The sequence below is a fragment of the Hermetia illucens genome, chromosome 2, assembly GCF_905115235.1.
Source record: "Hermetia illucens chromosome 2, iHerIll2.2.curated.20191125, whole genome shotgun sequence".
Lineage (NCBI taxonomy): Eukaryota > Metazoa > Arthropoda > Insecta > Diptera > Stratiomyidae > Hermetia > Hermetia illucens.
This window is the reverse complement of record NC_051850.1, coordinates 158,513,839-158,541,197: the sequence shown is the minus strand read 5'-3', so window position 1 is coordinate 158,541,197 and position 27,359 is coordinate 158,513,839. Positions and strand designations below refer to the sequence as shown.

The 27,359-nt window shown below is 40.0% G+C and overlaps 2 protein-coding genes across 4 annotated transcripts in view; both read right to left on the bottom strand.

Moving 5' to 3' along the window:
* Positions 1-7,562: 7,562 nt before the first annotated feature.
* Positions 7,563-27,359, bottom strand: part of LOC119648866 (heparan sulfate 2-O-sulfotransferase pipe) — a 236,842-nt gene continuing 217,045 nt past the window's right edge. Inside the window, exons 4-6 of one of the 3 annotated variants that reach the window (XM_038050750.1) lie at positions 12,648-13,207; positions 8,266-8,420; positions 7,563-8,145 (exon numbers count right to left, since the gene is read on the bottom strand). In XM_038050750.1, coding sequence (XP_037906678.1) covers positions 7,961-8,145; positions 8,266-8,420; positions 12,648-13,207 — 900 coding nt within the window. In that variant the 3' untranslated portion in view covers positions 7,563-7,960. Of the gene's footprint in view, positions 8,146-8,265; positions 8,421-12,647; positions 13,208-15,474; positions 15,733-15,811; positions 15,967-24,809; positions 25,373-25,917; positions 26,110-26,177; positions 26,333-26,536; positions 27,103-27,359 lie in introns of those variants that run through there. The other 2 variants (XM_038050751.1, XM_038050752.1) reach the window with 2 other exon arrangements.
* On the bottom strand, positions 13,628-15,155 carry LOC119648867 (heparan sulfate 2-O-sulfotransferase pipe-like). The gene is made up of 3 exons (XM_038050754.1): positions 14,503-15,155; positions 14,097-14,251; positions 13,628-14,039 (listed from the first exon to the last, which is right to left on the bottom strand). The coding sequence occupies exons 1-3, from the start codon at positions 15,012-15,014 to the stop codon at positions 13,864-13,866; spliced, it is 843 nt and encodes a 280-aa protein (XP_037906682.1). The 5' UTR covers positions 15,015-15,155; the 3' UTR covers positions 13,628-13,863.

Genomic DNA, 27,359 nt, shown 5'->3' with positions numbered 1-27,359 from the left:
AGATATTATCCGCTATCTTTCTAAGCCGGATAGCCCCTCACGTGCAGAACATGATTAGCCCATACCAAAGAGGCTGCGTTCCTAGCAAATCAACAACAAATCAGATTTTCTCTGTTTGACAAGCGATGAAAAACTGTTGGAATATGGACATAAGTTGCACCATCCATTCATCGACTTTAAAGCCGCCTATGATAGCATAGCCAGGGTAAAACTGTACAAGGTCATGAGAGAATTCGGTATCCCGACGACCCTGACCAATGTGCGAGGTCAGATAAAACCAGCAGGATCACTCTTGAGACCATTCGACATCAACAACGGTCTACGACAAGGGGATGCCCTATCATGCGTCCTCTTTAACCTGGCGCTGGAAGAAGTGATCCGCGATGTAGATATCAATGCGAGAGGGACCATCCTCTTCAAGTCCACTCAAATGCTGGTCAACGCTGACGATATTCACATAATAGAAAGCACAATTCCGAGATGCACAGTCACCCTTCATCCACATCAATGAAAGCAAGACGAAGTACATGGTGGCAACATCAGCGCCAAAATTCAAAGAATCAACAGCGTCGAATCAAACGAAAACAATAAAGATAGGAGACTACAACTTTGAGAGCGTTGAAAAATTCTCCTTACTAGGGTCGAAAATCACAACCGATAACAGCTATGACGATGAAATTCGCGCAGGGTTGTTGGCTGCCAACAGAGCCTATTTCAGTTTCGCTCGAAATGTCTCACTTCCATCGACCAGTCCTCATTTATTTCTTGGAGACCTCGGTTCTTAGCAAGAAAAGTTGCAAACTTTCGGTCGCGTTTGAGAGAAAAATCGTCCGAAGAAATTTTGGGCCTCTACATGAGGATGGACGATTTCGTAGCTTCTATAACAATGAAATTTATGAGCGCTACCACAAGTATCTGGTTGTGGATCAAATCCGGCTTAATAGATTACGATAGGAGGATCACCTAATCCGTTTGGGTAAGGATGATCAAGCTCAAGATGTCTATAAGGGCAATATCTATGGTAGAAAAAGACGACGAAGCAGATTCTAACTTAGATAGAGCGATGGTGTAGGTCAGGATGCCAAATTGCTTTCAGGGATATCGTATTGATGGACTTGGCGGCAAAGCCAGGATATCTGGAGTTACTTACTAAGACAGGCCTAGACCGGACACCGATTGTTGCGCCGTTGATGATGATGATGATATGAGGGGATAGCAGACATTTAGTGTGCTTATTTTGATCTTCACGGAGGCATACAGTTTTAGTACCAACTTAACACATGGCAGTAGTTCGGATGAGCATTATTTAAATCACTAACTCGAGCATGGAATCCTGTACTTGTAGAAGTATCGCCAATGCTATGTCTAGTATACGGCTCGTGATTATTCTACAGATGGCTTGGATTCCATGTTTGTGGAAATGATTTTCTGTCAGAATATCACGCTGAACATGTCAAATATGCATAACATGCTTCTAAAATACTCATCAATAACCGTATACAGTTTGAGGTCGTATAATCTATGGACATCAAGTACGTTAACTCCCACGTAGGATGTATTTGTTTGCGTAGCTATGCCCTCTAGTATCATTCAGGAACCATGAAATTTGGTTGAGTGACACACAAAATCAAAAGGAACTTGAAAAATGCCTCTATGTAAAGAGATGGGCTCTGAAGTACTGATACCATCAGATGAATGTACTGATTACATGTTTTGTCCCCCTTTCATGACTATCCCCAAAACTTTATTAGTTCGGGATCAATGTGATGCAGACGTAAAACATCGATTAACCAGATTTGCGTGACACTACCAAAAGCATCTTAAGAGAATCAGCCAAACTTACTCGTCGGTAACACCTACTGAATTCATGCCCAGAATAGCAGCACATCGGATTAATTGGGCTGTAATCCACTCAGCATGCTGGGCGGCTTCCATCACCGAAAGTTGGATTGTCTCTGATGGGATTGGTTCCGTGGTTTGAAAAAGTTTTGCTGCTCGCCGCATGCATTGCGTTATGAACACATGGCTGGAGTAACTACCACACATTTTTTTTATGTTGTGGGTATTGCCAGTGCTGAATAGAGTCAGCCTAGCAAAGTCATGTCTCACGTCTGTTGTTTTCATCTCACCTAGACCTCAATGAATGCATACATACATATATCGAAGAGCTGGAGATTGAATAGTTCATAATAAAAACCAGTATCCAGACGGCCTGCTCCCTTTTTCAATAGAACTACTAGTTAGTCCTTAGGGTATTTTTAAGGATCCTCAACAAAAAATTCACTTCGGTCTAGTTTAGATCTGAACTTATCAAGGATTTCACTTCAATATCATTCGTACTCATCACGTGTTTGCGATTATATATAAATCGAGTGATTATCATTTGTCGTTACTTTCGGACCGCTGCTCCCAGGGCAGAGGTGAGGCAGCGTCTGATGAGTTGCCTCTGCCTTGGACGAAGCCGTTAGTCAACTATTTCTCAGGTCTTATATACTGCTAAAACCAATTGTTTCTAATTATATGGCTGCTATTTAGCCAAGGTCTATGCCCTAATGACGCAGAGACAGAGCAAACAGGCGTTATCAACTTTGCCGAGGCTTTTACGGAAAGATAACATCTTCCATTGAACTTCTTCCCGTCTTCCGGACAAGGCAGCATTGAAAACTGCACCAATAATAATAATAAATACTATCGGTGACAAGATGCAACCCTGGCGACTCCGCTTTCAAGCCAAAAATCGAAGTTTTATCTCGGTACAGCACATGACGTTTTGTCTCATCAAATGTCGCTCTGATAATACCTATTAGTTTCTCTAGAATGCCCCTCCCGCATAGAGCACTCCAGATAAACTCCTTATTTACGCTATCGAAAGCTTTCTCAAAATCGATGAAGAGCAGGTGTAGCGACGATGTAAATTCCGCACTTTTCTCCAAAATGATTCGTAGGATGCTGATGTGGTGAATGCTCTCTATCGATCAAGCTTTCGATACGCTGCAGGATTATTTTAGTTATCATCTTTACAACGACAGGAAGCACACAGATAACCCTCCAATTGTCACATCCACGCTTCTCTGGAATCTTAACGATCCCCTTTTTCAACTATATGGAAATGGTATCGAATTCCCAAAATGTCCTACGCGCCGAGCCGAGTGCATTTCTGGTTGAGATGATTTCTCTTCGGATTAGAGGAACAGTCCGTATCCCCATCCTAGGATGACTAGCCATTTTATCCACAAAAAGAAAAACTTCTTCGGATGTAATACCGTGAAGAACCGTAGAGAAGTGCTTCTTCAACGTCTACAGCTGCTTGTCATCGCTGAAAAGGAGTTGAACACTAACGTCCTTTAGTGGACCATCGAAACATTTGGGACCACATGCAAGTTCTTTCGTGATGCGGTATACACTTCTGAAATTATTGCTTTCTGCGGCAGTTTCCGCCACCCTAACCCGCAGAATAATAAATTCCCTTTTATAGCAGCGAAGACTACGTTCAACTTTTCGGGATTTTGCTTGGTATTGGAACTCAAGCGCATCACGCCCGCTATCACTCTTGCGGTAAACAGAGCCTTCAATCCCTTCCGCAGTCAGTTAGATGTTATGATGCCCATTTAGTTGTTAATCTGATCACTCGCACGGTGACCTTATGCTTGAGCATCATGCCATCAATGACGAGGTATTGGAAATTGCAGAAATCCACAAACTTTCCACCACCATTGTTTCAGTCTCCAAGGCCGAGCTCCCAGATTCCACCTTGGCATTCAGGTCGCTCATCACGATGACAATGTCAACTTTAGAAAGATTCTCACCTTTGGTAAAGTGAGTGTAGTTCCTCATCGAGAGCATCCTCCTCCACAGATATCGGTTGGGAGGGTATTTCGGAGACTAGGCACGATACAGAATCAGCTTCCTAATTTTTTTCAGATATTTTGATTGGGTAGTTTTTTAAAACGGGTACAGAAAGTACTAACCAAGAACTTTCATTTGATACCCCCACTATATTTGGTGAGAAAATATTACACCTCCGTTTTGCATGTATGGGGACCATCCTAAAATTCGACGTAGAATGAATGGGTAGACGTTTACAATTCCCACCTTTTCACCGCATTTATTGTCAATCGCTATAACCTTTTCCGAGAAAAATCTGTGTGACAGATAAACATACAGTAAGGCGAGTTTAATAAGGTTTTGTTTTATATAAAACCTTAAAAACGACAATATCAAATAACAATGGCCAACTGAAAACCATAAAGATTGGCGAAAATAACTTTGAAACCGTTAATGATTTCTCCTATCTAGAGTCAAAAATCATGACCGATAACAGCTACGACGATGAAATCGAGGCACTGTTGCTCGCAGCCAACCGAGTTTTAACTTAAGACAAGTGTTCCGTTCGAAACATCGAACCTCCTACTGCCCAAGTCAATGATGTGCCAGCTCTTTTTCCCTCTCTCTCTCTCGGAGACTGGGGTTCTTCGCAAGAGAAATTGCAAACTCTTAGTCACGTCCTAGAGAAGAATTTTTGGCCTTCTACATGGAGAAGGATCGAAAATTCTAGGGACTAGTGACGAAACCATCTGATTATTGGTAAAGTCGGGCTTAGGTAGTAGTTAATTGGAAGGGAGCATTTTAATTAATTCAAAGCCGATTTTAGATGAGTCACCCAGGGTTTGTATTCTCAAAACACTTCCGAAATAGCCCTCAAGACTAAGGTTAAACCATACGTGATTCCAAAGTGTAGCTTTGTCTTAGTTACTGCCATTCTCTAATGCCCATGTATGCTTATTACCAGCAAAAACTCAAGAAAACATACTTTATTGTTAGGGTTTCTACAACTAGACGTGTACTGGCCGTCGAAAATGATATAAATACGTACCGCAAGGAGAGTCTGGCTCAATTATTCGACTAACATTCGTTGGCACTGCGCTGGTGCATAACATGAATTAGTTCTTCGATTGGAATTATTTCCACAGTGACCATCAGGTAATTTTTATTTCACCTGGGAAGACAATCTGTAGGAGACCTGGCGGACAGAAAACAGGGTTTAATAGGGTCACCCGAAAGTCATACGAGGGATCATATGTATTAATATCATTAACATTCACGATTTATTGTCTTGGTAAGAGAGGAATCGTGATTGCCATAAAAGACAGAGCAGATAATTGTAATAATTCCAGTAAGAGTTACTAGACATTTCCAGTGGGATTCAAGGAAGCGAATAAAGTTCGGCATGAAAGAGAAACCCTAATAACGTAAAGAGTAGGCGGATACGTTTTCGCACTTGTGCGGAGTATGCATTGCGCAGGAGACGCAGAGAAACTCCTACGTACTCTTACCACTGTTGCGAAAGAAGTTGGACTTCGCATCAATCAGGACAAATCAAGGCAAAATCAGGACCCCAACTCATTCGAGGACGTAGTGGACCCCAACATCGAATTCGTAGACAGTTCTATATATCTGCGTAGCAGCCTGTCAAAAGTCCCCAATGAGACTGACGAGATCAAGTGACGAATAATGAAATCGAAGCACGTGCACAGAAACATGAAGCTGTGCGTATACAAAACCATCATACGACCAGTGCTAGGCTGTAGATGCGACCCTAATCCAAGCTTCCGAAAATTCGTTAAACATATTCGAAAGGAAAGTCCTTCGGCGAATTTTCGGAGCAGTCTGCGACCGTGATGGATATCGCATCCGGTATAACGATGAATTGTATGAATTGTACGATGAACTCATCTCGAAATTCGTTAAATTACAACGCCTTCAGTGGGCAGGGCATTTCCAAAGAATGAACGACGATCGCATGCCTGAAAAGGGTATGAACGGACGACGTATCGACGGAGCGAGATTACGTGGAAGACCGGGAGCACGGTGGAGAGCACAATATATACAGACGCCGAGCAACCACTTCTGAAATTAGAGGACGGGGTCACGTGCCCGAGATAATTGGAGGACAACGATCCAAGTGGCGAGGACCCCACGTCGTGTTCTAGTACCACGATAATGATGATGATCGCTCATCGACCTCTGATATTTTTTGCCACTTCTTTTGAACCTGAAGTTTCCACGTTAGTTTGAAATCGCATACGTAGGTACTTGGCTATCTGTGTTAAGTGAATTTTCACTCCCGATAAAATGGATATCGTGTAGATGACTAACGTTCCTAGTGATTATTCCAGTCTTTCTAAGGTTCACCATGAGTCCGTTTTGTAAGTACCAACTGTTGAGTTCCTCTTATGCGGCCACTTACTATGTCCGGAGACTTAACTTTTACCTTAAGACGTGTATCTTCCGCACATGTTTCTACAAAGAGTTTTACAGGAGCCATAGGAAGGTACCCAATGAAAGGAGGATGCCTGCATAGTAAATATAAAGAAAACCAAGATGTCGATTCGATACTGTCTTATCGCCAAATAAATCGTTACAAACTAGAACTACTTGAAAGCATTTTCGATATCCGTGAATGCGATTTTTGTCGTAAACTCGTGGGTGCTGTGTAAGTGAATTTACTTTTTTGCTACGCGTGATGTCTCATGTGAAGCGACTAACTGGTGATGTTAATTTGCTTTAACAACGCGGGGAATTCTTTTTGCGTCCATGTAGGTGGATTCCCAAGGTTTAGGAATATACATCCACTTCACATCACCCCACTTACTTGGTACATAAGCATGTGCCAAGAAACCAGGGTGTATACTCCGAAGATGTGGGCTCAGGACATCCATTCACTCCATTATTTGAACAGGAATGGTGTCAACTGGGGCCCGCAGATTTCTATCGATGGAGTGAATTAAATGTCCATCCAGCTCACTCTTCTCTATACTAAATTCCAGCCTGGGTTGAAGGTTGCATATGGCTTCATCTGTTTTGCTAAATCCGAGTTTCACCGTGGCGTTTTACCCTTTTTGAGGAACTGAGAAGCTCTTTGTGAAGTTTTTCCCCATGTTAGTAAAAAGCGTCGTCATTTCCGCATCTCAGCAGCAGTGGCAGTGATAAAAATGAAGACGAATATGTCTGTAGGACGTCGAAATGGTACTAGGTAAAGGCATTACATCAGGAGAAAATTCCCTAGAAAATGTGGTTGGAGTACGGAATTGATGATCACGCCCTACTAGTTAAATACCGACATTCTTTAGAATGTGGCATTGATATATATGTAACTCTTGCTTAGTGGGTTAAATTTGAACAGGAGACGTTGTTTTTAACCTTAGAATAAATTTATCCTATCCAAAGATATGGGAAAGATACTTTTGAAACTTAACAGTGAAAAGATGAGATCGCAGAGTTGAAGTTTCTACAACAATTCCTTGTGCCTTTTAGCTCTATATGTAATAAAAGCCGACTTTCTCTTTGTTTCTCCATTAACAACTGAACCAACGAGAGTTCAGTTGCCAAGATTGGTCTGAATATCGAAGTTAATGGTAAGCAACCAAAAGGCCGGCCGAAACAACGGTGGCTTGATACGCTGGGTGGGGATTTAAAAGCCTCGCGATTGCGAAACCGATGATGACAAGCCGGCCCCGCATCTGAACGGGACAAAGGCTGAAGAAAAAGAAGAAGAACATCACTTTAGATTTGTTTAAAAATATTTGTATTAATGGTTCGAAAAATTAAATTATATAAAATACACTTCTTCTAAAACGCTTACTATCTATTGTTAATGGAGCTACTTCTTAACTAAAATAATGCTTCACTTCTTGCTTATCTACACACTTAATCTATCAAGTAAGCGACATGGACCACAGTTTCAGCGTTTCGGGAAAACTTACATATTTTCCTAAATTCTAAAATCTACACATAATATTTCGATAAATAAATTTTTTTAACACTTTTTTTCATGAAAACAAAATAGGACAATATAAAACAATAAAAAAGGACTGGAAATGATAATCAAATAATGACATCAAAGGTTCGCAAACAACCACACAAATAGGGAGGTACTAAAAAATATAAATTTCGTTTTCATTTATGTCCTATTGATGACACGATGCGGCAAATTGACAGCCAAATATTGTTTATGTAGTCGCTGCCTGCAGAATTGGTAGAATTCGATTTCGCGCGTGAAGTTCCTACGAACAATTTCCTTGACTTCCTCACTGACAGGAGGCTTGAAATTGTTGCGGTTGATGTTGTTGAGTTTGTCGGATCCTCCTGAAATAAAGACAGTATTGATCACAAGGAATTTAATTTAGATAGAGGTATCAGTTTCTCCAAAAGCATTCATTTTGTTCAAAAGGTAATAGACTGTAACGACACATTTCAATTCCTTACCGTAGTAAACTTCAGTTGCTCCTTTGAAAAATCTGGGAATATACTTTTCAAGAACTGAGAAGGTTGTGTTTAAATCTTCCAGAACACCAACCACAGAATATTGACTTTCGACGGCATATTTTGCTCTTTCTAATACTCCAACAGTGTTGAATGGTCTGAAAGAATATTCAATGCAGGACAATTAATTATAAGATGATATTTTGGTATAATTTATTTTGGAAAATGTTTGTAAATCGTTTATTTCAGAAAATGATCAATTTAAAACCAATATTTATCCGAACAACTAAACGAAAATCCCCAACTTTTCAATCCCTAATAGTCTAAATGGTTGTGGTCAAAACTATGCTACCGAAAAAATTTGGAATCACACAGAAAAGAACATCCTTAATTTATGCTAGGAGTTTCATTCCGAAAGTTTGAAAAATATTCACAAGACCATAGAGAAAAACCCGCCCCGGAGTGAAAATTATGCGGAAAAACTCGGTGCGGAGTGAAAGTTGCACGGGCCCTCCTTATTTAGATAAGAGAAGCGTAAGATTCCTTCTTATCATGCCTAACTTGTTTCTATTTTTCTATTGTTCCACTTTTAGAATCCTTAATTCCTTTTTTTGCCACTTTCAACCATTGGGTTTCCGTCACTTTTCCGATTCTTAGAAGTATCTTTATAGTTGACGTAGGAAACTCAACAGGAATCTTCAAGCTCTCCATAATTACGCTCTATGCACGTTTTCTTCTATTTCGAACCAATTTACCTATTGGAATGTGATATAGAGAAGAGTTGGCGAATCTCTCCGCTCCGAGGTAAAAAAGTTTTGATGCGAAATACTTTCAATTAGATATTTTTTCTCTAATTTTCTTGTCCATCGTGTCACCAAAAATTGACAAACTTGTTAGCAGTTCAGATACTCCAAAAATTAGCCTTGAAGTGAAAGATATGATGACATATATTATAAAACTCTGTCCTATTTAGCCTTCCACCTCCTACTCAGTTCATCTCAGTCGTGGAAGTCGTGGTTAAACTGCGTTATAACGAAAACGCCATGACTCATCGCGGTGCAGTTTAACAACAAGTGGAAAATGAAATTTCTACTTACAAAACTATCGAATGGGGTTCCGCGGGAGTATAGGTGTACAAAGCTCTATGTCATCATTATCAACGGCGCAACAACCGGTATCCGGTCTAGGCCTGCCTTAATAAGGAACTCCAGACATCCCCGTTTTGCGCCGAGGTCCACCAATTCCATATCCCCAAAAGCTGTCTGGCGTCCTGACCTACGCCATCGCTCCATCTTAGGGCAGACCCTGCCTCGTCTTCTTTTTCTACCATAGATATTGCCCTTATAGACTGTCCTGGCTGGATTATCCTCATCCATGCGGATTAAGTGACCCGCCCACCGTAACCTATTGAACCGAATTTTATCCACAACCGGACGGTCATGGTATCGCTCATAGATTTCGTCGTTATGTAGGCTACGGAATCATCCATCCTCGTATCTATGACTATATTCGATCAAAAAATGTGCATCCCCCTTTTGAATAAACTCAACGTGGGAGCTACGTCACTCACTGCATGCAAGGGGATTCTCACAGGTCCCAACTTCCAGAACACAAGTAACAACTTTCAACAGACAGACAGAAGTGAACTGACTCCGCCCCATGGAGTACTTTATGGTGGTTCCATGGCGCATGGGGAAGTCGGGGTGACTTTAGTGGGTATAAAAACCCACAGGCTGACGTGCCTAGACCAATGTCTTCTGAACATTTCCACCTCCTCGAAGAAAAGACAGACAAACAAACAGACGGACAGTAAACCGATTTTAACAAGGTTTTATTCCACACAAAACCTGAAAAAAAGCTACCATCGGCACCAAATTTAAGATACGTAGATGATAAACACCGGATTCAAGAGTGTTCCCTTGCAAGGTATAAATGACAAAAGTTTAAAGTCGCGAGAGTTTCGTAGAAGCCATTTGTCAACCGTCAATACAATTTAAAAAGAAAAATGTAATATTCTCCCAAAAAACAGGCAATAATATCTTAGTGCTATATTCTACGATGGTGCGATAGTTGAGTAGAAAAAGCCACGGTCCCTCAACCTCGTTGGCCCGGGTTCGAAAACCTGTCAGCATAGATATTTGAGTTCACCTGTGTTCTATCTCGTGCTCAACTGAAGGCTCTCTCAGAATTAAGTGCGATGTAAGTGATAGTGAAAGTGAAACCGCGTGGATGCACTCTGTATGCAAACAGGGGACTTACACGAATGCTTATGCCCTATGTGGTACATAACCCGTCAACCACACGCGCTGTGATTGTCGAATCCTGCCAGTGCCTTTCAACTCACTTCAAGGCTTTTAAGAAGCTTGCTCCCATCCTCCACTGCTCTGCATATAGATCTAGGGCGACCTACTCGTCAGCCATTCCGGGATAGTAGCTTCAATTGCATACATAACCTGAAATGGGGTTGTCGCTTTTTCGCACTGTATGACCTATCTGCCGCCACTTGATATTAACTTAGACCATGATGACATGCTAAAGATATGAGCTGACTAAACATAAAGCTTGGAGTAATGTAGCGGTGATATCCCAAATGCTACCCCTGTTTACGTGTTCAACGATTCCCATATTCTGGCCATCAATGCAAATAGGAACAGCTCAGTGACTTGTCTGGCTGAGAACTTTAGTTTTGTCAGTATTCATGTTCAGTCCCGTGCCCCCTTCTGAAAAATTGCCCTTGTTGAGGGACTTAAAGAGAAATAAAGTCATCCATTGAACCCACTCCCCGTCCTCATATCCACATATCACAAATAAATGCCCTATTATTCACGAGAGGTAAACAGTTCTCCTGCAAGCAGACGTAGTAGTGACACATAAACGAAGGTAAACAACCATCAGATGATGGTCCGTTTCGACGTAGAGGTCAGCAGCTCCTCTTCTAGACACGTTCAAACGACAAATCTTCAATGTGCTGGTCGCTATATGGTCGACCTAAATTGAATTTCCTTCCCGTTCAGTCGAAGCTCGACCAACTTTGAGATAGATGCTGTGCTCGAACACACCGAAGCAAGGTGTTGTCAGAGTCCGTCTTGTCATTCAGGAAGTCTCTCGCGAGCCATATCATAGAAAATAACTACCTTCTCCATATCAGAAATTCTGAGCTTAACCAAAATTTTCCAGTCGAGTTCCTCTCAAAAACAGATTCCGAAGTCATGAAAGCGCAACTTGCTGTATCTGGCACCAAAGGTCTGACACCGAGTTTCGCACTGCCTCCACTTGCTGGAGAAAGTTGAACGGTTATGGATCAGCATAGAATTTTTAGCGGTGTAAATCGTGATGAGTTAACATAGCTCAGAGAATTTCAAATCATCCCAACTTATATGCGCTATTGTTCGGTTAGTATACGATACAACATCAATAAACAATCAAACTGCATACTGGACGAAATCTTCGACCGGATTAACAAAACTGGCTTTGCTCAAGTAACCTTCACACTACAAACAATGCTTTGCAAACAACTAGATGTCTGTTACTCCTACCGTCAAACCAATATCCATTATTTGCAGTGGTCATCGAGAAGACCTTCGATTCACAGAAGTCGGAATTTAGGAAATTGCTCCAAATTGCAGCATCGAAACCGAGACCACGACAATCCAAGCCAGCACCCACCAAACCAATCCAAACACCGCAACTTGGGCATATCAACGCAGAACCCATCTTAAGACAGGATGGCTCTTGAAGCGCAGCTCAAGGGAGCCGAACTACAAAGAGCCTTCATGTCCCCCATTTGGCATCGAGTTAAGGACTTTTCTATCGGAAGATAACAAGACTTTTCTATCAGAGCTAAGGTTGATGGTGAGTCTGCCCCAACACTTTGGTTTGAGAACGATTTTGGCACATTGCCAATATTGTGGGTTAAGTCAATAACCACAATCACACTTCATGGATGCGAATTATTTTTAATTGGTCCGGTAAGCCATCAAGTGGTTAACGGATCCCACAATTCCAAACATAAATTATTTCAACTTTGTTCGGTGGTTTTCCCATGGATATAATTCGTATCTATAACGTGTTTGTGGATTAATAAAAGGGAGCGAACTACATCTGCTTGCAGGCAGAGGCAGCGTCTGGTAAGTTGCCTCTGCCCTGGATGAAACCCTGGTCGTCTATATAAAAAAAATGTATCTTTGCGTGTAAGCCCGGAAAGAGGAACCAGTTGACCAGAAAAGTGCAAGACAGTTTCCCTCCAATTGGTTTCTTCCCCTTCAATTCCTAACAAAAAATTAGTAGAAGAAGCATTCTGCTGCTTCAAGAATCTACGTGTGTGTCAAAAGAATCTACCTTATTACGTATTACCAAGTAGGAAGCTAATATCAATTTTCACTTACGTGCACTCGTAATCATGTCCACAGAAAAATAGCGTTTGCCTCCTATGATCTCCAATTCCTTCATGTGTCACTCCTTGCGTAAACGTACATTCCCGATCTCCAGTTCTCACACATGTCTCGAAATCCTTCTTCAACCAAGCTGGATCTGGTAGGGGCAATTCTGGAAAAGCAGCTTTTCTCTCTACAAAATACCATGGAGCACGAACATAGTAGAACCAACTGATGACACGCTCAATAGGATCCCGGACAACATTAATATAAATCGGGGCAGGTAAACTGAATTTGGTGAAGTTGGTGTAGCAAACGTGCTTGATGAAAACTGAGGGCTCTGGCAAATCTGTAATGACTTCAGCAAGCTCTTGTTGTTGGACTTCTCCCAAGCGGATGGTTTCAACACGCTGGACAGCATCACGGTGGAACTCGAAATCGTTACGGATGGATAGACGTCTTAAAAGTTCCATGAAGGTTTGACTTCCCACTTTTGGGACTCGGTTAAAGAAGACTATTTCCATTCCAGCTTTACGAGTGTTGTTTAGTTCGTGAGAGTTGAGGGTCTGCATCTGTTGTGATGAAAATTTGGATTAGCTTCTTTTCAAATATTTTGAAAAATATATAGCTTAGAAATGTTGAAATATGAAGGGCTGTTTTCTATCTACAACTATGAAATAAATATTTAATTTTTTTTAATAAAGATCTTCTCTGTAAGGTAAGATTTTATTTTTTCTTTGGAAAAATTAAAATAGAATTTATCTAAAAAACAGTCCTACAGAATTCAACAACAAAGTTATAAGATATCATATAAACATAAACAATCGCTCACTCAACACCAATTTTATTTAAAATTTCGATGACTTGAATAATGTTAGCTTCTTGGCAAGCGTTCTGCAAAAAAAATAATCCCAAAAAGCACAAAATGTTTGACATAAAATGCTCAAGCTGCAAAACAACACACAAAAGCTGGGACAAACCAAACACGTAGCAAAATAAAGTCATAATTTATTGATCATTCAGGACACAAAATAATACTTTTCTGTTTCTTGGTAGGATTAAAATAATTGTAAATAGTTAAAATAATATTAAAATTAAGAATATAATAAAATAAAAATAAATTAAATCAAAATAAAATAAAATGTTCATGGTTGAAATTCAATGGCACCAACATAGTAACTATCCGTATCTTAAACCTGAAATGTGTAAGCCCCGCTTGACAGTTGATTTATCTGAAATTTGGATCAATTTTTAGGGCGAGATATTGTTTATACAAACGCTGCTTGCAAAATTGGTAGAACTCAATTTCATTTGTGAAGTTTCGTCTAACGATGTCCTTTACAGTTTCGCTAACAATCGGTTTTGCCTTGTTTTTATTCGTCGATATGAACGTTTCTTTGTTTTCTGTAAGGACATGATTTTTTTAAGACCTCTGCTTCAAACAACGGGAAGAAGACTTACTTTCAAATAAATTTAGGGCTCCCTTGAAAAACCGCGGAATATAGTGTTCAAGGACAGTTAAAGTGATGTTCGTATCTTCCCAAGAACCGACCACTGCATAATCTTTTTCAACGTTTTGTTTGGCAATTTGCATTGCTTTTACCGAATTGAATGGTCTGAAAACATGGATATTAGATTCTATGTTCGCTGCTTGACAAACTCTTTGAAGCCACAGATGCAAATATTTGAATGAAACCGTTCTAGTACCTGCTTGAAGTATTTTCAATTTCTTTTAGGAAAAGATGCAGACAAAGATAGTAAGTTAAACTGGATTGAACTGTTTAGACATCTAATTAATGAAAATCGAAGTTTACTTTTTTCTCCAGAGAATTTACACAATTTGCATCTAAAGCTTCCTGTAACTTACAAACAGTCTTTTCTTGAATGACCGCAGAAGAACAACGTCTGCCTCATATGTCCAGATCCAGTAGAAAGTGTCTCTTGCTCGAAAGTGCATTCTGGGTCTCCACTCAAAACACATGATTCAAAATCCTTCTTGAACCATTGAGGTTTTGGCATTTTAATATCAGGAAATCGTTGCTTCCTCAACACAAGGTACCATGGGCTCCGAATATAATAGTGCCAGCTGATTACTCGCTCGACAGGATCCCGCACCAGATTCATGTAAATAGGCCTTGGTAAATTGAGTTCCGTGAAATTCATATAGCTAAAGTGGCGCATATAGGCCGCTGGCTCCATCAAACCGGCAACAATGCTGGCATAATCCTGTTGATGATGACGATTCAAGAACTGGGGTACTCCCTTTTCCGGACCGTTGGCTCGTACGTCGAATATGTTATGGCGCCCGAGTTCTTTGATCAGGGCCATCATTGATTCACTGCCCACTTTAGGGACACGATTGAAAAATAGTATTTCCATTTCAGCTCTTGGAGTGTTATTCAGAGTTTGGGATGATAAAGTAGAAATCTGCAGGATTGGTGTAGATTGGACTCAGTTGAAGATTTACTAGGATAGGATCCATCTTAATTGCTTTGTAGGAGAAAGCTCGTTTCATCGAAACAGAATAAACGCGAGGAAAGCAGCAGAAATCAAAGCGAAGAAAAAGGAAGTTTAGTTTACCATGAAAGTTATGAGGAGTTTTTCGAAGCAAGCAACCAAATACATGCAACAGTTGCTTTGAAAAATGGTATCATTCATCATAATATTAAAGCCCCTAATTATATATCAAAAGATTTGGACGAATTTTGAAAATGTGTGTACCCTTGTTTTAGAACTATTACGGAGTTAGCCCTTTCGAGCATCCACTGTTTTTCTCTAACGTTTTTAATTTTCATCGGAACAAGGACGCATCATATGCTTCCTTCATAGTTGAAGCAAACTACAATCCTCTTCCTTGCATTTACTTTATTCTGCTTTTACTTCACAATACTGTTCAATTACTGTCACTACAACGCCAATCCTCAATAATTCAAATTCGAATCCAGCCTGAGAGCCAAGTACTGCTTATGCAAACGTTGACGACAGAACTCGTAAAACTCTATCTCTCTGCTGAAGTTAGCTCGAACCCGCGCTTTAATTTCCTCGCTTACATGGGGTTTCAAAGGATTCGTATTCGAGGCTAATCCACCACTTTCCGCTAGATTAAAGGAAGAGAAAGATAAATGGAGTTTCTTTAATGCAAACGAGCACATCTCATTGCAGTCACGGTTAATTACTATGATAAATCTGGTGGGCTCCCTTGAAAAACTTGGGAATATAATGCTCGAGTACCGTCAACGTAACATTCACGTCCGTCCAACTTCCCACGACTGCATATTCTGACTCGACGGTCCTTTTGGCAATTTGCAAGGCACGTTCGGAATTAAATGGCCTGGAAATATTCGCTCGTCAACCATTTTATTTCGGAACTAGAAACGACTGGTCAGTCGTTTGCATTTTGATTTTTGCGCGATTCAAGGGTTACAGAAGGGATGCTCTTAAGGTGATTGTATACAGTATGTATTTGTAAGTTAAGTAAAATTCTCGATGTGCTGAAACTGTCCTTTCAATGACTCTCTTTGAGTTTCAAAATGTAATATTATCAAGAGAAGATTAGATTAAGTTAGGCCTCCTTAATAAGGTACATTATGCTATCCACTGAAAACCTTATATCTCCAGATGGCGTTCACAAAATATCCTAAAGTGCATGAATTTTTCACGAAGGAAGACCTATCTTACGTAACTTCGATTGAAGAAGGGTAACTCCATATAAAATGTACGGTCTTCTTCTTTTTATTCCCAGATTGGTTACATGCAGCTAGTCTCAGTAAGCTGATTTTTTCCATGAGGTAGGGTGAGAAGAACCCTACGAGGTTTCCCGTATCATATAAATATCACTTCATACTGGCATAAGTTCAAATTCCTCGACTTAGTTGACAGTACCCTTGTAACGTTATCTTTCAGAGTAGACTAGTAGAAAACTTCACGCCATAACATGGATCAGATCCCACCGATATGGAGCCGGAACGTTGGCAATCTCTGTTTCATGTGCGTTCAGCTTGATAGTTGCGGTTGACCTCCTAGTGGGAACTTTATGGCGATTCTAGTTACGTTCAAGCCAATGAAAGCCTTTGATGTTGCGTTTCAACATGTATGCCGTACTCCAAAGTTCGGTAGAGATTTAGGTAGGTCTTGCATCCACCAGTATGAATAAACTGAGCACCCAGTATAGACTGGTAGAAAATCAATCCGTGTCTTAACAAGATCATGGGAGTAAGTCCACGAGACAGGTACTCACGTAAAACCACAGCGACGTAACTAGGTTTCGTTGATCCTGTTACCTTAGTGGGCAATACGTTTTCTCCACAAAACTGCGGGAGACTGATTCGTTTCTATCTTTGCATAGTAATAACAGCTGTCCGGATGTTTTGGATCCTTTTTGGAAGTGCATTCGCCATTCCAATACCTTTGAAATTCGCTTTATGTTTGAACGCTATCTCATTTTTTACTGTCAATGCTCTGAACATTTGTCAAATTATCCGTGTTTTCAACCCTACTCTCGCATTCTATTATAGAACTATTTGTATGCTACAGTACACGAGCCCTCAGATGATTATATTTCGAATGATTCCGACCCTCGCTTATTATCTTGGTCTCGACCTCAATTACCACGGTCTCAACCTTAGAATCGAACCACGATTTGAGTGACGTAAAATCACTTTCCATCTCAAGGTTGGATTTGTGAGTTAATAATACTATTTATGGCATAGATGCCTAGACGCCCTTCAATTGTAGCATGTACACTACAAGGACTATATCGCCTTCAACAACGAGGTTCAAGGGTCCCAGTCAGAACAGTATCACGACAACTCCGTAACACAGAAATAGGCAATAGCGAGGAGAGTTAGTTATATACCAAAAATGTTAATTTCACTTTGAGAGTAATCCTCTCAAATATTTTGCCTCATTTGATAGTTGAAGCCATTCACTAAAAAGGATGGGAGTTTGAGTTTATCCAGCTTTGCGGTTTCGTCCAGGCTACAGGCACCTCATCAGATGTTGCTTCCTATCCTGTATCCTCAAAAAAATCCCTTTGTTGTTTATTGTGTTCTCAATCTTTAATTACAGCTGATTAAATGCCAGCACAAGATTTCTCTCGTTGATATACATGCTGCTGTCCATGGAGAATTAAGATATCAAACTCTCCCTCATAACTAGTTTTTCTAATGTTTGAACAAGAAATGGGGTGACTTATAGAAAATGTAAATTTTGAATGAGGCTGGGTAATATAAGCAAATATTCAAGGCACTTTCTGACAATTGTTTTGATGCCTTGTTTTCTGGAGGGACTAAAGCTGTTATTCCACGCATTGAGATGAGACTAGATGCTACAGAACTACGCCATCATCCATTGTTTTAGAAAAAAACTGCTTATAGTTTCGCAACAAGGTGGGTGTTGAGTCCTAAAATTTCTCTAAATCTGCAAATACATTCTTAATAGCTCGTCCATAGACGTGGAGTTGAATTATAGATGTGGAATTGAATTACTCCAAAATTCGGACTACACATGAGGAACCAAGGAAAAATATAGCTTCACCTCCAATATGGGCGGCAGTGCACCAACCATGCCAACATATCATTGTCGTTGGTTCCCAGAAGTATACTTCAGCTTTTTTTGCAAATTTCGGTGAAGCATACGCTCTTCCCCCAATCGAAGATAGTAAATTTCACTATTTTATATACGTACGGTTCCCAAGAGAATAATCGTGCAGACCAACCTGTACCTCATGTTAGTATTGAAAAATTTGCACTTCCGGATTCTCGTCAAACAAAAGGACTCATCTAGCACTATTAGCATGTTGAGTGACATCGAGACTACTATCTGCATAGACAGATAGAACCCTTTCCAGACAAACTACTCCATAGCATTCAAGAGAATTGCTTACGCGCCCTGTCAAAGGATATGTTTTGTAAAAACAATAAAATGTAAAACAGACTTAAAGAGTTAGGCAACTGTGAGGGTCTAATAAATAAGCTTACTTTGGGATACTTTTTCAGCGGGACAATAAAAAAATGAAAATTCTGATAAATGTGCTTAATTTTCTTGAAAGTAATGTATAAAGTAAAATTTGCAGTTTATAGGCCATGATTTCTTTGGCCGACTAGAAAAAGGTAGGCATTTCAAATTTTCGGTGTGATCGCATCGAAATAAGAGAGGTTGGGCCAAGATTCAAAAAGAGGTATTTAGATATTTTCCACACCTTAGTCCTTTGAGTATGTAATTACTTTTCAGCCAAAAAATAAAGGAACCAGTTTTCTGAAATTTCTACAGTAGCCTAGCCCCTTAATTTAAAATAATATGGCTTTATAATGGCATAACCCAGTTGGCTAATAGAGGTTAACCAAGTACATCTTTTAAGCTTGCAATAGTAAGAAACAGGGACAACCTGAATAGTCGTAGGTAGACTCATTAACAAATAAACCAATAATTCATTCGGAAATTAGCAACGAATGTTACTTCCAAAAGTACTCAGGTTTTGCCGCACAATCGCCCTCAATCATGTATTCTGCTTTTACTGCGCCCAGGCTACAGGTTTTTAATTTCGAAAGTCCTAAGACATTAGACATTCGGCAAATATGAAAAACCATGCAGGATCTTCTATCCAGCGAACAGCGGCGAATCCAATACTGAATTCAAAGTCAACTAAGTGGACACCAGCCGTCTTTCTCAAATAGCATAGCACTCTTTTTGCAGCTGTCGATTTCGTCACGCACCTGTCAAAAGATTGCGATGTTGATCAGAATCTCGACCAGCAGAGTGTTTCCTCGTTTCCTAAATTCCTTTTCGGAATGGGAAGGAAGTTTTCTCGACCGATAGTATCTACAATTTATACCCAAAATTGGTTAAATTTGCCTGAAACAAAAGACACCCTGCAGTTTTCAGGAAAATTTTGTCAATTCTCTCTGTTTTTCCATTCAATTCATCGTTCCAAGGTTCACAAGGTTTAAAAGTGATTCCTTTTTTCTGCAGAGAGTCTTCGAATTCTCCACTGAGATATATGCGTCCATTATTTAACCACACATTATGTAGGTTTTTGGTTGAAGTGATTTAGTTGGTTGAAGGTTTGAAAACTTCTGCTTCACACCCATAAACGCTAGCCGGACTCAAAGGTCCTTTTGTTAAATATGTATCTGCATAAGGCAGTTTGCATAAAGATGTGACATAGAGGCACTATCGAATCATCATTTCTGGCAAGAGCCGATTGATTTCTTATTCATCATAAATGCTTTTGCTTATACTAATTGATTCTCTTTCTGTCCTCTTGTGTTGGTGCTCCGCGGTGGCGGCGAGGAAGACGGGACAGCTAGATCAAAACCAAGTGGCCGAAGTGTTTTTGTTGAGGATGCAGGGAGTCTGGAGTCTGCATCGACTTGATGACGGACTGAACTGGACTGGACCACTGGGGTGAAGTTGATGAGTGGAACTGACATTAAACCACCAGGACTTAACTATCTCCTTGTATTGCATCGTCTTATAGCACTCTTGAAGCCTAACTAGCCAATCTCACCACCAGCTTCAAAGTGATAACCTGACCTATTAAAAAAATATTGCGTCTATGATCTGCTCTCGACGAAGTTCCTCCACGTTTCGCACTCTTTTGAAATCTTTCAGTATAAAGCTTCTAGGGCCGGTACGAAAATTTCCAAACTAAGACGTCAAACTGGACAGCAGTATCATAATTAACATTTCTTTAGGCAATTTCAACAAAATGATCTGCGACCGTGCTTTCTAATCATTTTTTGTTGCAAGCGGCAATCATCACCGGATTTCATCAACAAATGAGTCAGAATAGATTCATGGATTGTCCGTCAGAAGAATCGCCTGCATTTCCATGGCCCACGTGTCGCAGTTTGTCCTCTTGAAAGGCCCACGATATAGGATAACAAAAGAAAATCAAAAGTAAGTTCACACAAACCAATTGTTAGAAAACTAATTTATCTGACATGCTCTTGGTTCTCTGAGGTTGATTTTGTTGTACTTGAAACTGTTGCATTCAAAATCGATATGCCATGATGTTATGGAATTTTAAACAATGTATTGGACTTAGTTGTCATCAGTCGTCAGTTGTCAGAACAAAAATTGTCACATGGTCGAGCCGCTTTCGAGAAATTATTTAATTTTCACCACCCTTTTGAAAACTCTTCATTTTGACACCATCCCTTACACAACGTGGAGAGAGTGTGTGAAATCTGCAAAACGATTATCACAGTAATTTTCACATTTTTTTTTTTTTTTGTTCCCATCTTCTGTCAATCTGTCAATCTTCCAAATGTGCTAAATTAGTGCTTGTCAATCATCGAATAACTGCTAGAAACCCCAACAATGATGATGGCATTTCCGAAGGATCTGTCAAGAAAATTTTGAAGGATAGCTAGTTCCAAAACAGCTCAATTTCTTCGAAAAAGATCGTGGAATTAAGAATTGGGAAGGCATGTTTTCTGACAATCAACAGGTCATGAAAGGGATTTTTACTGGAGATGATACTTGGGTTATACACATAACCCGAAAACCACCGACCAGCGAAAATCGAAAAAGGAGGAGCTAAATCGAAAAATCGCATAAAGTCGATCGAAAATCAAGATCATATTCACAGTTTTCTTCAATTATTGTGGTATTGTCCATTTAGAATTCCTCCCATTGGGTCATCAACAAAGATTATTATTTGAGCATTATGCGTCATTTACGTGAAACTACTCGTAAAATGAGGCCTGAATTGTGCGCAGATAATTTTTGGTTTTTGCGTTGCGAAAATGCACATGCATACACTGCACTCGTTCAAAGCAACTTTTTCGACTGCGTTTTTTGATGCGTATTGCTCCACAACCACCGTATTTGCCTGATTGACATCTGATTATTCCCGAAAACGGGCAAATCGCTTTGAGGCTATAGAAGAGATAGAACGTAAATCGCTACGTCCTCCAACAGCCATTCCGAAAAGTGACTTTAATTTTTGTTTCGAGGATTCGAAAATACGTTGGCGGAAGAGTATTGTGTCTGGAGGGGATCATTTTGAAAGCGACGAAATAGAGTCGGAAGAACGAATAAACACATTTTGAAATGTAGGGGGCCAAAAATTTTTTGGAAGATTCTTCTCTCAAACGCGGCCAAGAGTTCGCATTTTTTTACTAAGAACCAAGGTCTACGCAAAATACATAAGAACTGCCAAGATCACACAGTATTACCTTTGACCTTGTGGTGAAACATTTCGAGCAGAACAGTGGAACAGTTTCTGTAAGCTGAAAAAGGTGTTGGCAGCCAACAACTGTGCGCGGATTTGGCGGTCGTAACTGTTTTCGGTTGTGATTTTTGCAACCATATATTTTGTCTTGCCTTCATTAATATGCAGCTGAAGATCTCGCGCCGCCTGCTCGATATCCTGCAGCTTTTATCTAGCCTCCCACATTTATCAAGGTCGGGATACCGAATTCTCTCATGGTCATGCACAGTTTTACTCTAGCCATAGTATCATAGGCCTTAAATTAAATTTTTTCGTCACTTGCCGCACAGAGAAAACCTGATTTGCTGCTGATTTGCCTGGAGCGAAACCTCTTTGGTATGGGTCAATGATGTTCTGTTCGTATGAGGCTATTCGACCTAGCAAGATAGCGGAGAATGTCTTATAGATGGTACTCAGCATAAGGTGATTAAACACTTACAGTCTCCACAAAAGATTTATAATGGCACATACTTTCACAAATTTCATCGATTTGTTCTCGTTCTTTGCTTCTTTTTTTGTCCAATACCCGATTTCTATGCGCTGATGCAGCAAATCTCTGGTCATTCTTGATTATCGCCTTGAAGTTTAGAATATGACATGTCTTCCTTCTCTTATAAAATACATATTGACAAATACTGGGTCCATGATTTCGTCTCGACCAATGGGCTTTCGCGTTTTGCATTTGTGAAACTGCCGGTGTCAGTCCATAGTCTCAATCGTACATAGAAAATTTTCAAATTGAGACGGCGGACTTAACAACAGCGTCTTTATTCAGAATTGGCAACTGATTTAGCTGGATGGATCGATGCATGGTCCACAAGTCATACTTTGTTCGGTTGAGAGGACCAATCTTCATCATAGATGCCGCACTCACTTGTGGTAGTAAAGCTGATTCATTGCGATTCATACTTCACGTTAGAGTTTACAAAGTGGCACTCCACCGCCCATGGTATGTCAGAGAATATTTAGCGCAATTACCAAAAAAAAAATCCTAAGGCCTAAAGTAATATGAATTTACTACAGAGCAATACTCATCACTCAGATAACAAAAGAGAATCAGGAATATATCTAGACTTCCAAATGAAGCAAAAGCGCACTGCGGTCTTGAATGGTATGGATATATAATTTACGCTAACGAGAATTCACTTCCCAAGGTTGATCTGAACATCAAAGTCTATAGGAAATGACCAAAAGTTGGCCGGAAGAACAATCATTTGATAACTTAAATGGTAACTGGAGAACCTTTCGAATCCATCTAGATCAGGACTATGACCGAGCTACATGGCGCAAACGTTCAAGACGAGTCGACCCCGCTTCTGAACGAGACAAAAACCCGCCAAAGAAAAAGAGTTATAAATCCCGTTTTTCTGATACGCTCTTTTGAAAAAGTACAGCAGTTCTTCGGAATTAATGTGGTAGTAACCGAATAATTGTCAAGTGGTTTTATCACACAAACTTTAAATTTTGGGAAGATCCCGTACTCTTATTAGATTAAAAAAATTTAGTTTTGTTTATATTTATCTTCGATTCAGCTCAGTTTGTCCACATCCCCAAATCAAGAGCTATTTAACAAGGGTCCATAATCCGGCACAAAAGCAAGTAGATATCAGGAAAGTAGTTGTAACGAGAAGATATTACACATATCGATGAAAAAATACACCTTTTCTTTGGAAGACTTTGCCCCCGGGTTACAGCCAACATTGTCATCATATACCACTCCGACGATATCTGTTAGTTTCTTTAGAATCTCTCTTGCAAGTAGAGCACCCAGATGCACTCCCGGGTAACGCTGTCAAAATGCCTTTCATAATCGGCGAAGAATATAATAAAGTAGGAATCAAATCTTTCCAGAAATGCTCTTCAAAGATCCAAAGTGTGATGATGATATGTGTGATGCGTGGTCTGTCAAGCAAGGATTTGAATGATTCATCGAAGAAATTCTCTCTCTCTAAAGTTATCACATTCAAAACGGATGCTCTTTTGTTGGTTTCAGCAAGTATCTTCTTCTTCCAAGCTCTAGGTAGGAATTCCGATTCTCTGAGTTTTCGGATAAATGAAAGTTGCAACTCGGCAGAAACTCTAGGAACTGAAGGTCTTCGCAGTAGTATCTGGTTCTTTGACCAACATTTCTGTCCGGGCATACGCCGTGTTACGCTTTCCGGCATCAACCACGGTATTATGCAATCATTACAAGAAAATTTAACCTTTCTTGACTGAAAGTGGTTTATTGGATAAATATTCTATTTCGGGAATCAGTTCTCCTCCTTTCCTGTATTTTCCAGAAGAACAGAGGAGTTGATTTTTTAAATGAAGTGTCTGCTTAATCAAGCAACTATGATGAACCCGGGACAACGGGATTGAAAGCCTTTCAAATGAAAGCACGTTTTTTAACTTCCTGCGCAATCTACTTATCAGTAGGAGTGTGATTATTTGGTTGCACTTCCACGCCAATTGACAGGACAATGGAGTATACATTTTTTTCTCAGGGATAGACCCAAACAAAACGCGAAATAACCAATCTTATAGGAATTGGATGTGGATGTGGAGCCTAATGGTTTCGCAGCTTATACATTTTAAGTTACATATGAATCAAGAGTGAGCGTTGGGAGATCTTCATTTTTTGAAGCACAATCGCAAGGAAGTAAAATAAGGAAACTGGTGACCATTCGGTAAATTTGACATTACGTTGGAAGTCGTATAGGATGTAACAGGCCCCATTGTAAACTATAGTTCGCGTAAAGAAGATGGTGGCTTCTGAATGGAATACTCAAAATTAAATAAATTAGAATAGAACTATAGGTGCATATAGCCTCCTAATATAAAATCCAATTGCTAATATTCCTTCTTTTTATATGTAAGATTTTGTTGTATTCGCAAGTTCAGCTATTTACGAACAATTATAAAACACATTCTGTATAACATCACCTTAAGAATCATTCCCAAACCAGAATACCTACATACAATCCTTCCGGGAATGCCCACAGAAAAATAGAGTCTGCCGTCTATGATCGCTGACGTGCTCCAAGTCTGAATTCTCAATATAATTGCATTCCTTGTCACCGTTTCGAACGCACGATTCAAAATCTTTTTTCAGCCATTGAACCTTCGGTCCGGGTACACTAGGGAAATTTCGTTGACGTTGTGCCTGCACCCAGGGCGCCCGGGCATAGTAAAACCAACTAATCACCCGTTCAACCGGATCACGGACCATGTTGATGTAGATAGGACGTGGCACCTCAAGATGGGTAAAATTTATGAAATTGACATGGTGGACGTAGGCCGCAGGCTGCTCCAAGTCAGCAATGTCCTCGGCCAGTTGAAGCTGCTGAATTGGTCCGAGCGTCACCAAAATCGCTTTGGGCTGTTTTTCACGAAATAATGTGAATCCGTTGATGTCCGACAACTGCTTCATCAGTTCAATGAGAGTTTCACTCCCAACTTTGGGGACACGATTGAAGAAAACAGTATCCATTTCTGCTCGGCGTGTATTGTTTAATTTAAATGAATTTAGTTCGTGAAGCTGCAGAAGGAAGCCGTGTATTATTCCTTTTTCCTTTGTTTTTCGAGGAAGAATATGTTGCACTTCGCTTTGATTTCTTGAGAAGAAAGAAGTTATACGTAGAGCCTGGTCGTATAATTTACAGAGTGAAAAGTTCTACGAGTAACATTCGCAACAAGTCATTTAGTTTGAAGATTGCAAGGACACTAATTCTAATTAGAAGGAATAAACGAGCACAAGAAGAACACTAAAAAGTTTGTTAAATACTGAAAGAAGTCCTACTTTTCTATCTCAAAGCTAAATATTGAATAGCTTGGAGACTTGTTCCACAATTCAGTACCCGACAGCAAAAAGAGTCTATCAAGTAGCAGTAGTTTACTAAAAGTATCTAAATAATAGGCTAATAGACCAACAGACAGACGACACAGAAGTTATGAAAATAAATGAAATCACCCATTTTATCTTTCAAAATTAAGGACACATATTTCCTAATAATACTCAATTTATTTATTCAACAACTAGTTTTATAATTAAATGACAGAACACAAACTTCATTCCAATAAAAACAGGAACTGCGTCAAACCTAATAACACATCAGTTCAGCCTGAGGGCTTTGTACTGTTTGTGCAGCCTTTGCTTGCAGAACTCATAAAATTCAATCTCATTTGTCAAGTTCCGTCGTAGCATCTCGCGTACTTCGTCACTCACAGGTTTCTTTAAGCTGTTTTTGTTGACTTTATCAAATTTCTCCTTTTTGTCTAAAGATAATGCAATTTTGAAGCTGTTAGTAAAAGATACAGACGCTGGAACTTTCTCTTCGACTTACTGTAATACACTTCTGTAATTCCTTTGAAAAACATCGGCACGTAATGCTCCAGGACACTAAGGGTGATATTTGGTTCCTCCCAAGTGCCCACTACTGCATACTCTTCTTCAACAATTGTCTTGGCTTTTTGAAGGACATCGCGGGAATTAAATGGCCTAATAATGGTAGGCGTTTTGCATGTTATAATTCGTCTAGATCTGTAGTAGGTTACTTGAATATCTGAATCAGGTCGCGAAAGACCCAAAGGACCAAATTTCTATTATGAATTGCATAGTTGAAAGCTTAACAAAGACGTTCAATTCAAACCAGGCTCGACAAGATTCAGATATTTAACGACACCACAACCTCTCCATACTTACAAACACTCAGCGCGATTATGGCCACAAAAGAACAAAGTTTGACGTCTGTGGTCAGAGGATCCATCGTTGATAACTCCTTGCTCAAATACGCACAATTTGTTCTTTTGCCTGACACACGTATCAAAATCCAACTCCATCCATTCCTTCTCTGGAATTTTGACATCCTTGAATATACTCTGCAGCTGCTTATAATACCAGGGCGCACGAACGTAGTTATACCAACTAATGATCCTTTCGATAGGATCTCGAACCAAATTGATGTAGATCGGTTTCGGCAGCTCATACCGTGTGAAATTAATGTAGGCCACATGCTTTGAGTAAAACGTGGGTTCCTTCTGTTCAGCGACTTCCTCAGCCACATTAATTTGATGCAATGGTCCCATAATAACCGTTTCATATTTTTGAGCCTTATCACGAGCAGTTTGGATCTTGTTGATCGGCGTTAGCTCCTTCACCAATTGCATAAGAGCCTGACTCCCTGTTTTCGGTACTCGATTGAAAAACACAATATCCATTCGAGCATTTTTGGTATTATTCAGGTCATCCGCTGTTTCCGCAGGAAGGGTCTGAGGGAATTCGACGAAAATTAGGATCTTATTCTTTGAAAGCATCTTTGAAGAAAGAGAGGAAGCATACCAAATCCGCTAGGCGTATGTTAATCGAGATGATAATTTGATGAGTTAAGCAATTATTTTTCGAAGAATTGTCATATAGTACATAAGCTGCATCCGCACATGATAATCAGATGTTCTCTGTCCCACCTGCTTGGAAACCATTTAGCGCCTTATTTGTTATGAGGAATATCAGGCATGCATGTCCTCGA